This window comes from Myotis daubentonii, chromosome 1, assembly GCF_963259705.1.
Source record: "Myotis daubentonii chromosome 1, mMyoDau2.1, whole genome shotgun sequence".
NCBI lineage: Eukaryota > Metazoa > Chordata > Mammalia > Chiroptera > Vespertilionidae > Myotis > Myotis daubentonii.
The window spans coordinates 232,853,899-232,872,328 of NC_081840.1; the positions used below are offsets into that span (position 1 = coordinate 232,853,899).

General features: G+C 47.2%; 1 protein-coding gene across 6 annotated transcripts in view; it reads right to left on the reverse strand.

The window, feature by feature from the left end:
- Positions 1–18,430, reverse strand: part of FAM193A (family with sequence similarity 193 member A) — a 109,880-nt gene that overhangs the window by 43,958 nt on the left and 47,492 nt on the right. For 2 of the 6 annotated variants that reach the window (XM_059677197.1, XM_059677214.1), the window contains exons 3-4: positions 1,347–1,477; positions 650–817 (exon numbers count right to left, since the gene is read on the reverse strand). The exons of 1 other annotated variant lie outside the window; for it this stretch is intronic. In XM_059677197.1, the coding sequence (XP_059533180.1) occupies positions 650–817; positions 1,347–1,477 (299 nt within the window). Of the gene's footprint in view, positions 1–649; positions 818–1,346; positions 1,481–18,430 lie in introns of all 6 variants that reach the window. 3 more of the 6 variants (XM_059677186.1, XM_059677205.1, XM_059677225.1) reach the window with 2 other exon arrangements.

Here is an 18,430-nt window from a genome sequence, read left to right on the forward strand (position 1 = left end):
ACTACTCCCTTGTCCGGGATAAACTAAGGCACAGCAAGCAAGAGTTTATAAAACCCCTGAAGGTGCCGCATTCAAAACGTGAGAAAAAGAAACCAATATGAGAACCAATCCATGAAATGTATAACTCAAATTTATCACTTTTATTTGGAACATTTCAAAAAAGAGAAAAAAGATGCTAAGACTCTAAGGAAAAATAAAAATTAGGTCCACCTCAAATTCTGCATTGTCATGAGCATGGGGGGTCTGAAGAGCAGACGCCACGTGTAAGCCACTGCCGTCTGAGACACCCACGGGCAGGCCTGGCCACAGCGCTGGCCACTCACGTGCAGTGCCTGTTCCCCGGCTGCCATGCTGCACGGAGCCTGCGTGGATGGGACAGCTGCCCAATGTCTTCCTCAGGCTAAGCCAGTGCTCAGCAGCACCCAGCACAGAAGTACTTAGTGTCAATCTCAACATGAGAAGTGGCAGAAGGGTGACTCCACTCCCACTATGTGGGCAGTAAGGGTTTCAGCAAATCAGAGCTTGTAACCTGACACAGAGGGCTCCCTCCTGCCAGGTGTCTGCTGAGTCCCCGCAGTGCACCCAGACCCTGAGAGCACAGCTCCCTGGGCACCGGCGAGAAAGGACAAGACACAGGGGACACGTGTACCTATCCACGAGCTCCTTCACCCCCTCCTTATCAGGCACCAGGGACTGGTCTTGGTCGTCTGCCAACGGGGTCCCCGCCTGGCGGTAAATGCAGCGGACCATGTAGCGCACTTCAGACCAGTAGTTCTGCAGCTGCTGCGGCTCCCGGTCCGTCTCTGCCGAGATCTCTCTGTGAGGCAGCACAAGGCAGGGGGTCAGGGTCAGTTAGCACCACCCTCGCCATCCCCGACTCCATCACGGCCCTCCCGTCCACACCCACTTCCTTCCCCACTCCATCCGGCTCTGCTGTCGCTGCAGCGGACTGGCACAGCCCCTGGGGTGCCCTTGGTCAGCCAGTCCCCTTGACCTCGTCTCTGGGAGATGTTGGCCCCCTCCCACAACAGGGATAGGGAATGCTGACCAGCCCCGCTCCCAGACCTCTACTGCCCGGGCCCATTAGGCAGCTCTCACCCCCACCACGGCCCGGCCCCAGTCCACTCCACCGACCCTGGGTTCCAATGACTGAGTCCTGGCTCCTGTCCCTCCTGAGGACTCGCTCCCTCCAGTCAGTCCTCAGGGCGGGAAGGAGGGAGGAGCTTCACTCGCCCGGTCTCCCTGACCACCGCCTGGCCACTGGCTCCCCTCAGGAGGGTGTGGCCTTTAGGAAGAAGCCGGTCCTGCCCAGCCCCAGCACCCACTCTCCTGCACGCCCACCGTACCTGCGCTCGCTGCAGGCCTCACAAGCACAAGACGTGTCGGAGGGCAGTGGCTGGGCGCCCAGAGCCAGCCTCCCGCCGCCTGCCTCTGCCGGGGACCCGCCCAGAGGGCCGTGGAGAAGGAAGTCCTGGCCCTGCTTGAAAGAGAGAACAGCACAGACTCATGTTTAAATGCTCATGCAAATTTCAGAAACATGCCTTTTAGAAAACACACAAAACTGAGACATTGGAACTTTCTGAACGAATGTTACACAGGACTTTTTCTCTCTGGCACCAAGGGCAGAGTCACGTGGAGAAAATGCATGGTTCCTCCTCTTGTCACCCCTCAAGTCTCCCCATCCCCGAGGGCTGGCGTCACTCCTTAGGCGGGTGGCAGGCAGCCCGTGAAGCGGTGCTCCTGTTCTGCCCACCTGGCTGCAGCGCTCAGACCACACGCGGGTCTCCCCTGCTGCCGGCCGAGTTTAACCAGGGCCGCCTCCTCCTGGGCTCCTGAGCCACAGCCAGAGTGACTCCAAAGTGAGCCAGCGTGGAGCTCCCGCGCGGAACCTTCCACACCTGGAAACAAACGACCTTCCTGACCACGGGCTTCCAGGTTCCAATGCAGACCCTGCTCTGACCCGCTGCACTCACCCCCTTTGCCTGGAGCGCTGATCCACTCAACCCTGAAGACAATTCTCTCTACCTGGCATGCCTCAGCGGAAAGATCAACACCTACTCAGGGAGCAGGCTGAACCAGCCATCAACTACCGCTTCAGCCCACCCTCCCAGCCCTGCTCTGTGAAGGGCGGGCCCTGCACACTGCTCCCTGGCCAGTGGCACCATGTCCAGCCTTGTCAGCAGAGGGTGCTGGAGGGGCACTGCGGGGGCAGGTCTCCCCCTGGTTACCTGCCTTTTCTCAGCTTGCTCCTGCTACCCAGGGGTGTGAGGGGGACCCCAGTGAGCCCACCAGCTGGGCCTGCAGTTCCTCAGCAGCCATTCTGCTGCCCAGGACCCTAACCACACCTTCTCCCCTCCCCATGCTCGAGTGGCTGCTCCCTGGATCCACCAAGACCCTTCTAAGTTCCTTTTACAGATCTGGGAAGCGAGTTCTCTATGTAAGCGTGTCCCTGTTCAAATGAGTGGTGTGGTGACCTCAACCACCTTTCCTGGCCTGCTCTTGCTGTGTTCCACACCAACAGCGCTGCCGGGCACACAGGACAGACTCGGAGCAGCAACCAAGAACCGGGACAGTAACGATTCCTGCTGACAAGGGATGAGGTGAAGGCCTTATAAACAGGGCACAAGATGACGAGTAAGTACTTAAGTGTGTCCTCAGCTGATACAGATTTTAACTTCAGTTACTGCATTTGGTCCAAGTCCAATGCAGCTTAAAAGAATACAACAAGCCGAAACCGGTTTGGCTCAGTGGATAGAGCATCAGCCTGCGGACTGAAGGGTCCCGGGTTCGATTCCGGTCAAGGGCATGTACCTGGGTTGCGGGCACATCCCCAGTAGGAGATGTGCAGGAGGCAGCTGATCGATGTTTCTCTCTCATCGATGTTTCTAACTATCTCTCTCCCTTCCTCTCTGTAAAAAAAAAAATCAATAAAATATATTTAAAAAAAAAAAAGAACACAACAAAACCTGCCACTCAACGATGTAAAATGCACAAGGTCCAGCACCCAATAACAAAACCAAGAAGCAGGAAAATATGACACCTAACCAGGAGGGAAACTAATCAACAGAAACAGACCCCAAAATAACTGATGTGATGCTACCAAGAGACAAGGATCTGAAACTGGAGATTACAGATAAACTCCATGTGTTCAAGAAAGTAGAGGGGAAGCATAAACACGAAGAGAGAAAGTGAAGGTGTAAAACACAAGCAAACAGAACTTCTAGAGATGAAAAACATCCTAAAAGATCGGATGACCACTCTGGGTCATTCATCTCAGTCCAGGGGATGGAGCTCCTGGTTGTTGAAACAGCCGTCCAGTCAATCAACAAATATCTCCTGAGCACCTCCCATGAGTGAGACCCTGCTCAGGGTGCTGGGGACATGGCCGCGAACAAGACACATCCTGGCCTCTTGGAGCTGATGTGCTGGTGGGTGAAAGTGTATTAGTTTCCTGCTGTAACAAATTACCACAAAGTTAGTAGCTTAAATAGAATAACACAAGTGTATCCTAGCTAATAGAAGAGAAACATGGTAATTAGCATACGACTGCTACCCTTCCCATTGGCTAATCAGGGCAATATGCAAATTAACTGCCAGCCAAGATGGCGGCCGGTAGCCAGGCAGCTTAAAGCTAGCATGAGGTTTGCTTGCTTCAATGACGGAGGACTCCAACGTTCCCCGCCTGCTGCTGCCGGCCTCTGAGCTGCAACTGTAAGCAACTATGCTACAAATATAGAAGCTAAACAAAACCCCAGAAACCTGCTTTAGTCAGCCGGGCTTCAGCCAGCAGGATCGCAACATTGTTTCAAATACAGAAGGTAAACAAAGGCCAGAAACCTGCTTTCAGCAGCAGAGGCCTAAGGGCTGGAGCCAAGCCTCAGAGCTAAAGCTGGCCCAAAATAAAGAAAAAAAGGAGCAGTTGGGAGCTTCAGTCACCCGCCAGCCTGACAACAGCCCTCAGCCCCTCACCCAGACTGGCCAGGCACCCCAGTGGGGACCCCCACCCTGAAGGGTGTGTGACCAGCTGCAAATAGCCATCAGCCCCTCACCCAGGCTGGCAGGGAGCCCCAGTGGGGACCCCCACCCTGATCCAGGACACCCTTCAGGGCAAACCAGCCGGCCCCCACCCGTGCACCAGGCCTCTATCCTATATAGTAAAAGGGTAATATGCCTCCCAGCACCCGGATCAGCAGAGCCGCGAGGCCTCCCGGCACCAGGATCAGCGTGACAGGGGGCAGCGCCCAAACCCCCTGATTGCCCTGTGGCTCTGTGTGTGACAGGGGGCAGAGCCACAACCTCCCTATCTGCCCTGCTCTGTTCGTGACAGGGGAAGGCGTCCCAACCCCCTGATCCGCCCTGCTCTGTGCCTGATAGGGGGGAGTTCCCCAACCCCCTGATCGCCCTACGGCTGTGTGTGTGACAGGCTGCGGTGCCCCAACCCCCTTATCAGCCCTGCTCTGTGTGTGACAGGGTGGGGCGCCCCAACCCCTTCCCCCCCGCCACGGGCCCTGCTCTGTGTGTGACGCGGTAGAACCATAACCTCCCCATCGGCCCTGCCCTGAGTGTGACACTGGCGGCGCACCAACCCCTTGATTGGCCCTGCTCTGTGGGTGATAGAGGGCAGCGCCCCAACTGCCCTCCACGGGCCCTGCTCTGTGTGTGATGTTGTAGAGCCATAACCTCCCCATCGGCCCTGCCCTGAGTGTGACAGGGTGCGGCGCCCCAACCCCCTGATCCGCTCTGCTCTGTGTGTGACAGGGGGCGGTGCCCCAACTCCCCTATCGGCCCTACTCTGTGAGTGACAGGGGGGAGCTCCCCAACCCCCTGATAGGCCCTGCTCTGTGCGTGACAGGGGGCAGCTCCCCAACCCCCTGATGGGCCCTGCTCTGTGCGTGACAGGGGGTGGCGCCGCAACCTGCCCATCGACCCTGCCTTGAGTGTGACAGGGGGCGGTGCCCCAACCCCCCAATCGGCCCTACCCTGAGCGTGACTGAGGGTGGCATCACAACCTCCCGATCCACCCTGCTCTGTGCATGACAGGGGCGGCGCACCAACTCCCAATCAGCCCTGCTCTGAGCCCGACCAGGGGCTGCACCTAGGGATTGGGCCTGCCCTCTGCCACCCGGGAGCAGGCCTAAGCCAGCAGGTCGTTATGTCCCGAGGGGTCCCAGACTGCGAGAGGGCACAGGCCGGGCTGAGGGACCCTCTCTTCCCCCCGAGTGCACAAATTTTTGTGCACCGGGCCTCTAATTGTGTTATTAAAAAAAAAAAAAAAAAAAACACCTTAAAAGAATATATAAACAAGATAGGCTTTAAGAGATCAAACACAGTAGAGTATCAATAAACCTGAAGATAAGTGATAGAAATAATCCAAAATGAAGCACAGCAAGAATCAAGACTAAGAAAATTAACAAAACATTTGTAAGAGAAAATTAAGATGTCTACCTCACAGGTCAGGGTGTCCCACATAAAAAGGGGATATATGAACTAGACAAAACACCAGAAAGGATGTAGCCCATGTGAACACCACCATCAGCCAATTTGATTTAACTAATAATATTCATAGTACTATCTTTCCAACAAGAGAACATAAATTCTTTCAAATGGACATGAAACATCAACCAAGATTAGCCAATAAAACAAATGTCAACAATTTTTAATAATTAAATCACATGAATAAGTTCACGGATTATAACAGAATTGAGCTAATAATAACAAAAAGAGCGTCAAAAGGTACAAACTTCTAGTTATAAAATGAGTAAGTCCTGGGGATGTAATGTACAGCATGGAGACTACAGTTAACAGTACTGTGTTGTGTGTTTAAAAGTTGCTAAGAGAATAGATCTTAAAAGTTCTCATCACAAGAAAAATTAATTGTAACTGGGTGGTGATGGATGCCAAGTAGACTTACTGTCATGATCATTCTGCAATATATACAAATATCAAGTTGTTACGTTGTACACCTGAAACTCATATAATGTTGTATATCAATTGTACTTTAAGAAAAAAGAAGATTATCTGGCATGGACACGCTCCCAGGAACAAACTGGTATAAAAACTAAAATACAGAAAAACTTCCTGAATAATCAACGGAAACCTCGCAGGAGAGAACCCTGATACCCAAGGACCGAAGGTGGAGACGCATAGAGACTAGTAGGAGGGGTGGAGGGGCGGAGGGGCGAAAGGGCTGGCTGGGCACCCACAGACGGCACTGAAGTCCCAGAGAGATATCTCAGCTGTGGGGGGTGCCACTGAGAACTCTGGGGTCTAATCCCCAAGCTGGGGCCCCCAGCAGAGAGCACCAGAACTGAGAAGGGTACCCGCATAACATCTAACTGTGAAAAACAGTGGGGTGCTGTCTGCCAGGGAGTGGCAGCTGAACGTTGGGGCACCCTCTTAAAGGGCCAACACACAAAATTCCCTGTGGAGCCACCCACCTGGAGCTCTGGCAGAGGGAGGGTGAGGTGGACTGGAGCTGTGAGAGCAGAACCCAGGACAGGGGACTCAGGACACAGAGCTCAGAAGGCAGACACCCCAAGTTTCCTGGTCTGAGTCATTCCCTCACACAGAGGAGGACATCTTTCCCACAAAGACATCTGCCTTGCCTGGGGGGAAGACAGTGGACACACCCTAATGGAAAACACCTTGCCCTGAGGACACTTAAGAGATTAAAAGTAACAATTAGCCTCCGGGCAGAAGCAACTGTCCCACCCTGTAGAAAAAAACTCTCCACACTCCTGGGGACAATTGTCTGGGGGCAATTCAAGTAGGCATCCTATCAGTCTGTTGGCAGAGCGGTCTCTGGCGGATTTGAGTCTATGCCTGGTCCAATTGGTCAGAAACAGCCTTTAACACTGTCCGGCACTAAAGATTGAGAGGTGTAGAGAATCCACCTAATATATAGTCACAAATCCAAACAAAAAGCCAAAATGAGGAGACAAAGAAACAACCCTCACATGAAAGAACTAGAGAATTTTCCAGAAGAAGAGATAAATGAAGCAGGTATAAAAAATTTATCTGAATCAGAGTTCTGAGTAATGGTGGTAAAAATGCTCAACAGCATAAAAAAAGATATAGTAACTACAAAAAAAGTACACTCTGAGATAAAGAATGACATAACACAAAGAACACATTGGAAGGAATACACAGCAGATTAAGGAAAGCTGAGGATCTACTCAGTTAATTAGAAAACAGAGTTGGAAAATATCACTCAGAGAACTAAAAAGAAAAAAGAAAAAACAGGACGACAGCTTAAGGGAGCTGTGGGACAATGTAAAATATAACAATATTAGAATAGTAAATGTGCCAGAAGAGGCAGAAAGGGAGAAAGCAATAGAGAAGGTGTTTGAAGAAATAATAGCAGAAAACTTACCTAACCTGGAAAAGGAAAAAGTCACACAAGTTCAGGAGGCACAGAGAACCCCAAACAAGAAGAACCAAAACAGACCCACAACCAGACACATCATAATTAAAATGCCAAAAATTAAAAAGACAAATAAGAATCTTAAAGGCAGCAAGAGAAAAGAAAACTGTTACCTACAAAGGAGTTCCCATAAGGCTAACACCTGATTTCTCATCAGAAACTCTATAGGCTAGAACAGGGGTGGGCAAACTTTTTGACTCAAGGGCCACAATGGATTCTTAAACTGGACCGGAGGGCCGGAACAAAAGCATGGATGGAGTGTTTGTGTGAACTAATATAAATTCAAAGTAAACATCATTACATAAAAGGGTATGGTCTTTTTTTTTTTTTTTTAGTTTTATTCATTTCAAACGGCTGTAGTTTGCCCACGGCTGGGCTAGAAGGTAATGGCATGAAGTACTCAAGGTCATGGAAAGCAAGGATCTGAGACCAAGATTATTATCTCCAGCAAGGCTATCATTCGAAATAGAAGGTCAATTAAAGAGCTTCCCAGACCAAAAAAAAAAAAAAAAAAGGCTAAAAGAGTTCATCACCACCAAGCCAGCATTACAAGAAATGCTAAAGGGATTGCTGTAATGAGAAGAAGAAACAGAGAGACACCTAGGCATACAGAATTAAAATGGCAATAAATAAGTACCTATCAATAATAACCCTAAATGTAAATGGATTAATAAAAAGGCATCGGGTAGCTAAATGGATACAAAAATATGACCCAACTATACACTGTTTTAAGAGACCCACCTCAAAACAAAAGACATACACAGGATGAGAATGAAAGGATGAAAAAAAAAAAAAATCTCCATGCAAATAAAAAAGAAAAAAAAGCTGGAGTATCAATACTCATATCAGACAAAATAGACTTTAAAATGAAGGCCATCGGAGAAACCAAGATGGAGGCATAGGTAAACACCAGAGTTTGCTGTCTCGAACAGCCACTTTAAAAATACAACTAAAAGACGGAACGGACATCATCCAGAACCACATGAAGGCTGGCTGAGTGGAAATTCTACAACTAGAAGGAAAGAGAAAAGCATACCGAGACTCAGAGGAGGCGCAGTGCGGAAGTAAAATACTAAGGTACAGAGGCGCACACGGAGCGGGCGGGCGGCTGAGGGCACAGTTGTCCTTTTCAATCGGGAGGGAGTCTCAGGCTCTGAGCTCCTGTTCCAGGCAAGTCTCTGGGGACCCAGACTCATACGGGAGAAGCGGGACTGTCTGGCATTGGTCAGAACTCGAGGGCAGCTTTCTCTCAGAGGAGCTTGCAGTGATTGCCGATTCACTGAGAAGCTGGGCCTCTGAGAGCAGCCTAACTGCTAGCCCCGCCCTGTTGATCCCCGTGGGACCCGCCCCACCCAAGCCCTGCAGGGAGGCTTTTGCTGGATAGCCTAAGGTAGAGGCTAGATTAGCACCTCCCTAGAGAACCAGGAGCGAGTGTGCCCAGTGGTCAGAGTGGGACCATCCAGTTTGCAGCTCCGTGGAACCATAAAGGACACACTCAGGGGGCAGACTCAGTGAGCACCAAGGCCCCATTGAAGCAAGTCTTGCCCCGGAGGGGTGTCTCCAGCACAGAAGTTCTCCCACTGCAGACACAGCTGATTCTCACAACCAATTGGCCTGGAGGTCAATTCCTCCCAGTGATACAAACAACAATCAAGGCTTAACTACAACAAGACTGTGCACAAAGACCACAAGGGGGTACACCAAGAGTGTCCTCCTCAGGTAATTGGGGAGACTGAACCACTGGGCCCTAGAGGACACTTAGCACAGAAAACCACTTTATCAACACAGGGAAGCATAACAAATGCGCAGACAAAGAAAAAGGACACAAATGACAGAAATGGAGGAAAGCAAACTACTGGATATAGAGTTCAAAACCACACTTTTAAGGTTTTTCAAGAATTTTCTAGAAACTGCTGATAAACTTAATGAGACCTACAAGAAATCTAATGAGACCCTCGAGGTTGTGATAAAGGACCAACTAGAAATTAAGCATACACTGACTGAAATAAAGAATATTATACAGACTCCCAACAGCAGACTAGAGGATCACAAAAATCAAGTCAACAATTTGAAATATGAAGAAGCAAAAAAACACCCAACTGGAAAAGGAAAAAGAAAAATGAATCCAAAAATACAAAGATAGTGTAAGGAGCCTCTGGGACAGCTTCAAGCGTACCAACATCCGAATTATAGGGGTGCCAGAAGAAGAGAGAGAGCAAGATATTGAAAACCTATTTGAAGAAATAATGACAGAAAACTTCCCCCACCTGGTGAAAGAAATAGACTTACAAGTCCAGGAAGTGCAGAGAACCCCAAACAAAAGGAAGCCAAAGAGGACCACACCAAGACACATCATAATGAAAATGCCAAGAGCAAAAGACAAAGAGAGAATCTTAAAAGCAGCAAGAGAAAGAAACTCAGTTACCTACAAGGGAGTACCCATACGACTGTCAGCTGATTTCTCAACAGAAACCATGCAGGCCAGAAGAGAGTGGCAAGAAATATTCAAAGTGATGAATAGCAAGAACCTGCAACCAAGATTACTTTATCCAGCAAAGCTATCATTCAGAATAGAAGGTCAGAACAAGAGCTTCACGGATAAGAAAAAGCTAAAGGAGTTCATCACCACCAAACCAGCATTATATGAAATGCTGAAAGGTATTCTTTAAGAAGAGGAAGAAGAAAAAGGAACTCTTACCATTTGCCACAGCATGGATGGAACTGGAGAGCAGATAAATACCACAGGATCTCACTCATTTGTGGAATATAATGAACAACATAAACTGATGAACAAGGACTGATCCAGAGACGGAGAGGCATTGATTGGACTGTCGGGCTTTGGAGGGAGGGTAGGGGAGGGTGGGGGTAAGGGGGAAAGATCAACCAAAGGACTTACATGCAGGCATATAGGCCTAACCAATGGACACGGACAACGGGGGGGGGGGGGGTGTAGAGGGTAACGTGGGGACAAGGACACATATGTAATATCTTAATCAATAAAAATATATTTAAAAAAAAAAAAAAAGCCGAAACCAGTTTGGCTCAGTGAATAGAGCGTGGGCCTGCGGACTGAAAGGTCCCAGGTTCGATTCCGGTCAAGGGCATGTACCTGGGTTGCGGGCACTTCCCCAGTGGGGGGTGTGCAAGAGGCAGCTGATCGATGTTTCTCTCTCATCGATGTTTCTAACTATCTCTCTCTCTTCCTCTCTGTAAAAAATCAATAAAATATATTAAAAAATATATTTTAAATAAAAATGATAAACCTCTAGCCAGGTTGTCAGGAAAAAAAAAAAGAGAGAGAGAGAGAGACAAAACTCAACCACAGTATCAGGAATGAAAGGAGTGGGGTTGGTGCAATCACTACAGATCCCATAAATTGAAAGATAAACTTTATAAAATAAACTGAACTCCTAGTTCAAAACCATCCCAATAAAGCAACTCTGGGTCAAGACAGTGTCACCGGGGAAGCCTACCAAACACTTAAGCAGAAATCACAGGAATGCTACACAAACTTTTCACAGGAGAAGCAGAGGAGAGAATGCTTCCTAGTTCATTCTATGAGGTAATACTCTGACACCAAAACCACACAAAGATCAATATCTTTGTGACAAGAAACCTACAGACTAAGAAACCCCGTGAACATAGATGCCATAATCCTTAAAACGTTAGCAAATCCAATAGAGCAGGGGTCCTCAAACTGCGGCCCGCCGAAAACATTTATCTGGCCCACCGGGTGTTTTTGCCGCCGCTGCCTGTTGTTTAGCAGCCGACTAGTTTTTTTTTAAACTACAGTCCGGCCCTCCAACGAGGGGCAGTGAACTGGCCCCCTGTTTAAAAAGTTTGAGGACCCCTGCAATAGAGCAACCTAGAGAAAGCATAACACATACATCACAACCAACTCTGGAGTATCCCAGGAATGCAACGTGCTTTCAACATTTAAAAACCACCATAACTAATTTTAACAAAAGCACCTCCATGATCATCTCCATAGATATAGACAAAGTTTTACAAAATTAAATATCCATTCCTGGTAAGACTCAGCAAACTAAAATCAGAAAAATACTTCTTCAACCTGATCTGCAAAAACCTACCACTAACATCATACTTAACAGTAAATGACTAAGTGCTTTCCCCCTAAGACTGGGAACAGGCAAGAATGTCTGCTCACATCACTCCTATTCAGCTTCATATTAAAGGTCCTAACCAATGTAACAAGGCAAGAAAAAGCAAAAGTCATACAGTTTGGAAAGGAAGAAACACGTTACTTATAGAGGACATGATCATCTACGGAGACAATCCTATAAGGACTCTACCAAAAGACCACTAGAATAAATGGGATTTCATAGGATATAAACTCAATTTACAAAAAAGCAGTTGCATTTCTATATACTAGCAATAAACAATTGGATATTTAAAAATGTTAGAAGCATAATTTAAAATAGCTAGAAAAATATGAAATACTTTGGAAAGTTTTCAATACACTACATGCAAAGCCTACAGTTTGAAGACTACAGAACTATTCTAAGAATAAACTTGAAAGACCTAAATTAATGAAGATTCATACCACATTCATGGGTTGGAAGACTCAATATTAAGATGTCACTTTTCCCCAAACTGATCTATAACACAACACAGTGCCAGTTAAAATCTCAGCAGGTATTTCTGTAGAAACTAGCAAGACGATACTAAACTTTTTATGGAAATGCAAAGGACCTAAAATAGCCAAACACTTATAAAAAAAATAACAAAGCTGGGGACCACTACTACCTAATTTCATAACTTAGCTTCTCGAATCAAGACAGTATGGTACTGGCAAAAGGACCGTACCTATGCAAAGTGGAACACAGAGTCCAGAAGCAGACCCTCTCATATGGCATCAATTGATTTTTTAAATAAAAATGCCAAGGTAATTCAATGAGGAAAAACAGTATTTTCAACAAACAGTTCTGGAACAACTGGGCATCCACATACAAAAAGGATGAACTGCAACTCTTTACAAAGACACAAAAGTTCACTGAAAATGGGTCACAGATCAAATGTATAAGCTCAAACCATAAAACATCTAGAAAAACCACAGACCAGAAGTTCTTTAAATCTGAGGCAGCCAAGACTTCTCCCATAGAACACAAAAGCCCAAACCATTTCAAAGTTGATAACTTGGACTTGACCAAAATGTAAAACTATTGCTCTACATAAAAGAGTGTTATATAATGCAAAGGCAGGCCACACACTGGGAGAAAATATTTGAGAAACGTATCGAATAAAAGGCTTGTATTCAGAATATATAAAGATCTCTCACAACTCAATAAGATAAACAAACCAATTAAAACCAGGTAAAAGATGTGAATAGCCACTTCATCAAGATACAGGTGGGAAAAAAGCAATAAAAAGATGCTCAACAAGCCATTAGGAAAATGCAAACTAAAGCTCTCTGGGCTAATACTGAGCCACTGGCATGGCTATCATTAAGGACTGTCAACACCCAGCCTAGGCGAGGATGGAGGCCAACGGAGACTCGCACACGTGGCTGGGAAACAGCACCAGCACTCTGAAACACAGCATGATGGTTCCTTGTGACATTAGACATGCACTTAGCCTATGACCTTGAATCCACTCCTAGGTCTTTATCTAAGAGAAATGAACTATGTCGACACAAAGACATGTACTGAGATGTTGTTAGGAGCTTTATTCAACAGCCCAAAGCAGCAAACACAAATGTCCCTCTACTGCTGGTGGAGAAACAAATGGTGGTTCATCCATACAATGGAATGCTATTTGGTATAAATATAAAAGCCCAGAAACCATTACGGAGGAACGACCAGAACGGCCGGTGGCTGTGACACGCACTGACCACCAGGGAGTAGATGCTCAATGCAGGAGCTGCCCCCTGGTGGTCAGTGTGCTCCCACAGTGGGAGTGCCACTCAGCCAGAAGTTGGGCTCAGGGCTGGCCAGCACAGCAGTGGCGGGAACCTCTTCCGCCTCCTCGCCTCCTCGCCTCCTCGGCAGCGCTAAGGAGTGAGCAGGTGGGCGGTAAGGAGCAGCGAGCCAAGTGGTAAGGAGTGAGCAGGCGGGCCGTTAGGAGCGAGGGGTCCCTAATTGCAAGAGGGATGTCCCGGATTGCGAGAAGTCACAGGCAGGGCTGAGGGACACCATTGCCCCCCACCCTGCCCCATGCACGAATTTCGTGCATTGGACCTCTACTTTAGAAATAAAAAAAAAATTAACACTGGCACACGTAGTGACATGGATGAATCTCAAAAGCATATATTAAGCGAAAAAAGTCAAAGACCACCATTCCGATGATCTTTCTGTCCTCTCATTCTGACAATTCTGGACAGTAGTGACAAATTACGTGGGCATCCACTCCATGAAGTTCATTATAAAGGGGCGGTATGTTTGTATTATGACAAACATTCAAGAGAAGGGCGAATATCAGCATTTTAAATGGATGGTTTCAATTGGGGCTGTATGCCTTCTGTAGAGTAACTAGTAAAGAATCTGGCTCTTAGTGTAAAATGCAGGACTTACATTTCAACCACATACATGAGAACCCAGACACAACTGCTCATGTCCAGAACCAAACAGAGCCTTTAGCACAGTCAACCTTGAACGCACAAAACCAGAACCTGAATTTGCCGAGCAGTCGTCCTTGTGGCCAGATGCTGCTGGGCTGGCTACCAGACCTCTTTACAAAAAATTCCCCAAAGCGCCACCTCCCACCCAACCAAACTTCTTGCTATTCAAACATCTACTAAAGTCACATGCGATATAACTTGTGCTTTTAAGTCCTTGTGTAAGTAGGAAAATTCAAGTTGGTCTACAACTTACACACACACACACACACACACACACACACACACACACCCCTGAAAATTATTAAAATTCAAGTACACATTGTTTTAAAGAAAAGGATGAATGATTAGCTGAAACTAAACTGCTGAATTCAACACAGGCCTGGTCCTGGCTACTAAGCAGCAGGTTCTCTGAGGCAGGCCTGCGGCCGGAGGTGTGTGTAGAGCACCCAAGCAGCCCTCCTCTGCCTGTCTCAACTCTCCTGCCCAGGCAGCCCAGGCCCGCGATGGCTCCTGCTCGGCCTCAGCTCAGCATCGAAGTGTGGAGACCACCTCCGGCCCTTCCTCACAGCCTTGACCTGACCGGTCCTACCCAGGCCCCAGGTCACGTACGTCAGGGCCAAAGCCCTCCGCTCTCAACACACCTTCCCCCATTATCAGGATACGAAGTGTTTCAACCGTCTTCAAAGACCATGAAAATCCATCCACAGCCCCCCAGGTGTGCACTTTACTGTGCAGGACGCGCACGTGCACGTTCTGGAGTCCTGAAGCATGGCCTTTGCATAGTAATCAAAGGTAGCTTTGGATCTCCACATGGCAATGCATTAAACTTGACCTTAACTCCACACCATATAAATTTTTTTTATTATTATCTAAAGTTTTACATTTGTCAACCATATAAAATTTTAATTTCGATCCCAGGTGGGCTGTAGGTCTATGCAGCCAGTGATGGCGAACCTATGACACGCGTGTCAGAGATGACACATGAACTCATTTTTTTGGTTGCTTTTTCTTTGTTAAATGGCATTTAAATAAATAAATATCAAAAATATAAGTCTTTGTTTTACTATGGTTGCAAATATCAAAAAATTTCTATATGTGACACGGCACCAGAGTTAAGTTAGGGTTTTTCAAAATGCTGACACGCTGAGCTCAAAAGGTTCACCATCACTGGTCTATGCAAAGCAGCCTGGCCGGAGTGGCTCAGTGGTTGAGCATCGACCCATGAACCAAGAGGTCCCTGGTTCAATTCCCCGTCAGGGCATATGCCCAAGTTTGTGGGCTCAATCCCCAGTAGAGGGTGTGCAGGAGGTAGCTAATTGATGATGTTTCTCTTTCATCAATGTTTCTATCTCTCTATCCCTCTCCCTTTCTCTCTCTCTCTTAAAAAAAAAAATTGGAATGCAAAACAATACAAGCATAAAACCGTGCTGTTCAGTAGTCCCATATCATGTGTGACTACTGAGTATTTGAAAGGTGAGCAGCATTTTGAATATTCAGTATGAAAATATAGAAAAATCTCACTAATATTTTTTATATTGAGTACATGCTGAAATAAGCTTGGATATATATACTGAGGTAAAACATAATATCACCTGTTTCTTTTTAGTTTTGGTAAGGGGTTACTAAAAAATTTTCAGTTACCTATGTGGCTTACATTCGTCATTCACATATTCCTTTGGACTGTGCTGACAGAAGAAAATACATACTAAAAATGCAGTTGTGATTTCATATAGGAGAAAAAACACTAATAAACAGAACTAAAGAAGGCAGTAATTACTAAAATTTTTTTGAGCAATTTGGCTAGATTAAAAATGAACTAGTATTCATCCAAAGGCAGTGTACACATAGCGAAAAGGGAAGCCCATCAGAAGCGGGTGATGTCTGCGGGGCATATAGCCGACCGGGGTCTCACTAAACATAAAGGAATGAATGCCACGCGGCAGTAAGAAAAGACAACCCAACAGAATGGTGGTTCTCACCGTGTGCTCCACGGGCCCCTGGGAGTCCCGAGCACCTTTTCAGTGGGGCCACTGGTGAGAACCGTTTCCATATTCACTCCAAGATGCCACTGGCTTTCCCACTGTGCTGACATTGGCCGTGACGGTGGGTGAAGCTGCCGGCCCCTCGGCAAGAAGCGGCTACACAGCCAGGTGTACGGTGCCGCTGCATTGCCCACCACGCGCTCAGTTTAAAAGCACCAGGTCTCTGTCGGAGTGGCCCTGGGCAGCAGGGCCATGAATGTGTTCCAGCCCAGCCCTGCAGCCACGCCGCTGGAACCTTCCTTGTGAGGAAACAGGAAGTGCACATAAAGCGTCCCCAGGGAAAGCACCTCCGTGAAGAGCAGCATCAGCCACGAGCCGCCTCCCGTGGAAGGACGCCTGACAGACCCAACGAGATGACTCAGACGTGGCCATTAGCCCGTTTTCTCAAAAATGAATGAAATGAGCCTGTCACTTCAAGGGGAACAGCTGCCACTATCTGTGGCCATCACTGTGGGCAGAAGCTGCTCCGCGCGTACATTTCTGATGAGATGGAGATGGTGATAACAGATATGATTTCCAGTACTGGACAAGGAGGGGTGCTGCATCAGCTAGGTCCCTAACTTGGTCAGCCACTGCTCTCACAAATGACCGATGGGTGGTGTTTCAAAATCACACACGGGCAAGAGACTCATCCAGAGAGCATGGACTTGACTTTAACAGCAGAGGAAAATCATAGAGGTTGCTTGACTCTACACTGTAACTAACCATGAAAACACAGTTTGCTTAAGAAGAAAATGCAGTTATCTAAAAACAGGTATTAAAATATTCTCTTCATATACTTCAATCAAAACAACCTATCACAACAGATTGAGAATCTAGCATCTTCTATTATACAAACATTAAAAAGATTCTCACAGCCGAAACCAGCTTGGCTCAGTGGATAGAGCGTCAGCCTGCGGACTGAAAGGTCCCAGGTTCGATTCCGGTCAAGGGCATGTACCTGGGTTGCGGGCATATCCCCAGTAGGAGATGTGCAGGAGGCAGCTGATCGATGTTTCTCTCTCATCGATGTTTCTAACTATCTCTCTCCCTTCCTCTCTGTAAAAAATCAATAAAATATATTTTAAAAAAAAAAGATTCTCACAAAAATGCTACTCTACTCACTAAATTATTATTTTTAAAAAATAATGTGTTACTGATTTCAGAGAGAGAGAGGAAGGGAGAGGGAGAGAGAGAAACATTGATGAAGAGAGAAACATCGATTGGCTGCCTCCTGCATGCCCTCCACTTGGGATCAAAGCCACCAGCTGGGCATGTGCCCTGACTGGGAATCGAACCTGCAACCTTTAGGTGCATGGGATGACAACCAACTGAGCCACACCGACCAGAGCCCTCACGACATTATTTTTGTTTCAGAAAATAGTTTTCATTGAAAAATATGCTACTGCTCTTAACTTGCAGGTCAGTTCACACTCTAAATCCCGTGACTCCTTCTCCACGTGTATCCACAACAATGGGCGAGCATGTGCTCCAGGTACAACACTCAACAGCAAAACCTGGAAACCACGCCAATGCAGCGCATCGAAAGGTGGCAACAAAGAAGAAGTGACATTTGTGAATCTCAAACAAAACACATGAGACACAAAATAATGCTGCTGCACTGATATCTGTATCAAGTTCCAAACAGCAGGAACACCAAGGAAAGTGTGGGATGGAGGGCAGGCGTCTGGCTAACCCAGCGCAGGAGAGAGGGAGCTCTGTGAGAAGACGGAGGCCGGCCGGGGCAGAGAGGGGATGTGGCTGAGGGCAATGCTGGGCTCGGGACCTGTGTTGTAGAGAACGAAACCCACATGCCCGCAATCCTTCAGTGACAAGGGTCAATTTCACTATTAACAAGTAGGACAAAAGAGACCAAGTTAAGCCTGCCTCTCTGCGGACATACAGGCCCCATCCAGGGACTGAAAAGGAGGAGAGGGAAGGAGTTCACCTAGGACACAGCAAGTAGCTCGTTAGGACAAAGGGGCCTCAGATGGTTTCAGTGCAAGAAAAAGAACAATGCGTCCCTAGCCAGCTTGGCTCAGTGAGTAAACCTTCGGCCTGCAGACTGAAGGGTCCCAGGTTCAAATCCGGCACATGCTCAGGTTGCAGGCTTGATCCCCAGTAGGGGGCATGCAGGAGGCAGCCGATCGATCAATGATTCTCTCTCATCATTGATGTTTCTATCTCTTTCTCCCTCTCCCTTCTTCTCTGAAATCAATAAAAATATATTTTTTTAAAATAAATAAAAAATATTTTTAAAACGAGGAAAAGGAATGTGTGAAGATTTAATCATTTTAACCTATAGTCACCCAGCACAGCCTTGAAACATGTCAATCAAGATGGAAATATTTATAAGAAAGACAAACGTACATGCATGGTAGGAGACTTGAACGGATATTACTCTGAAAT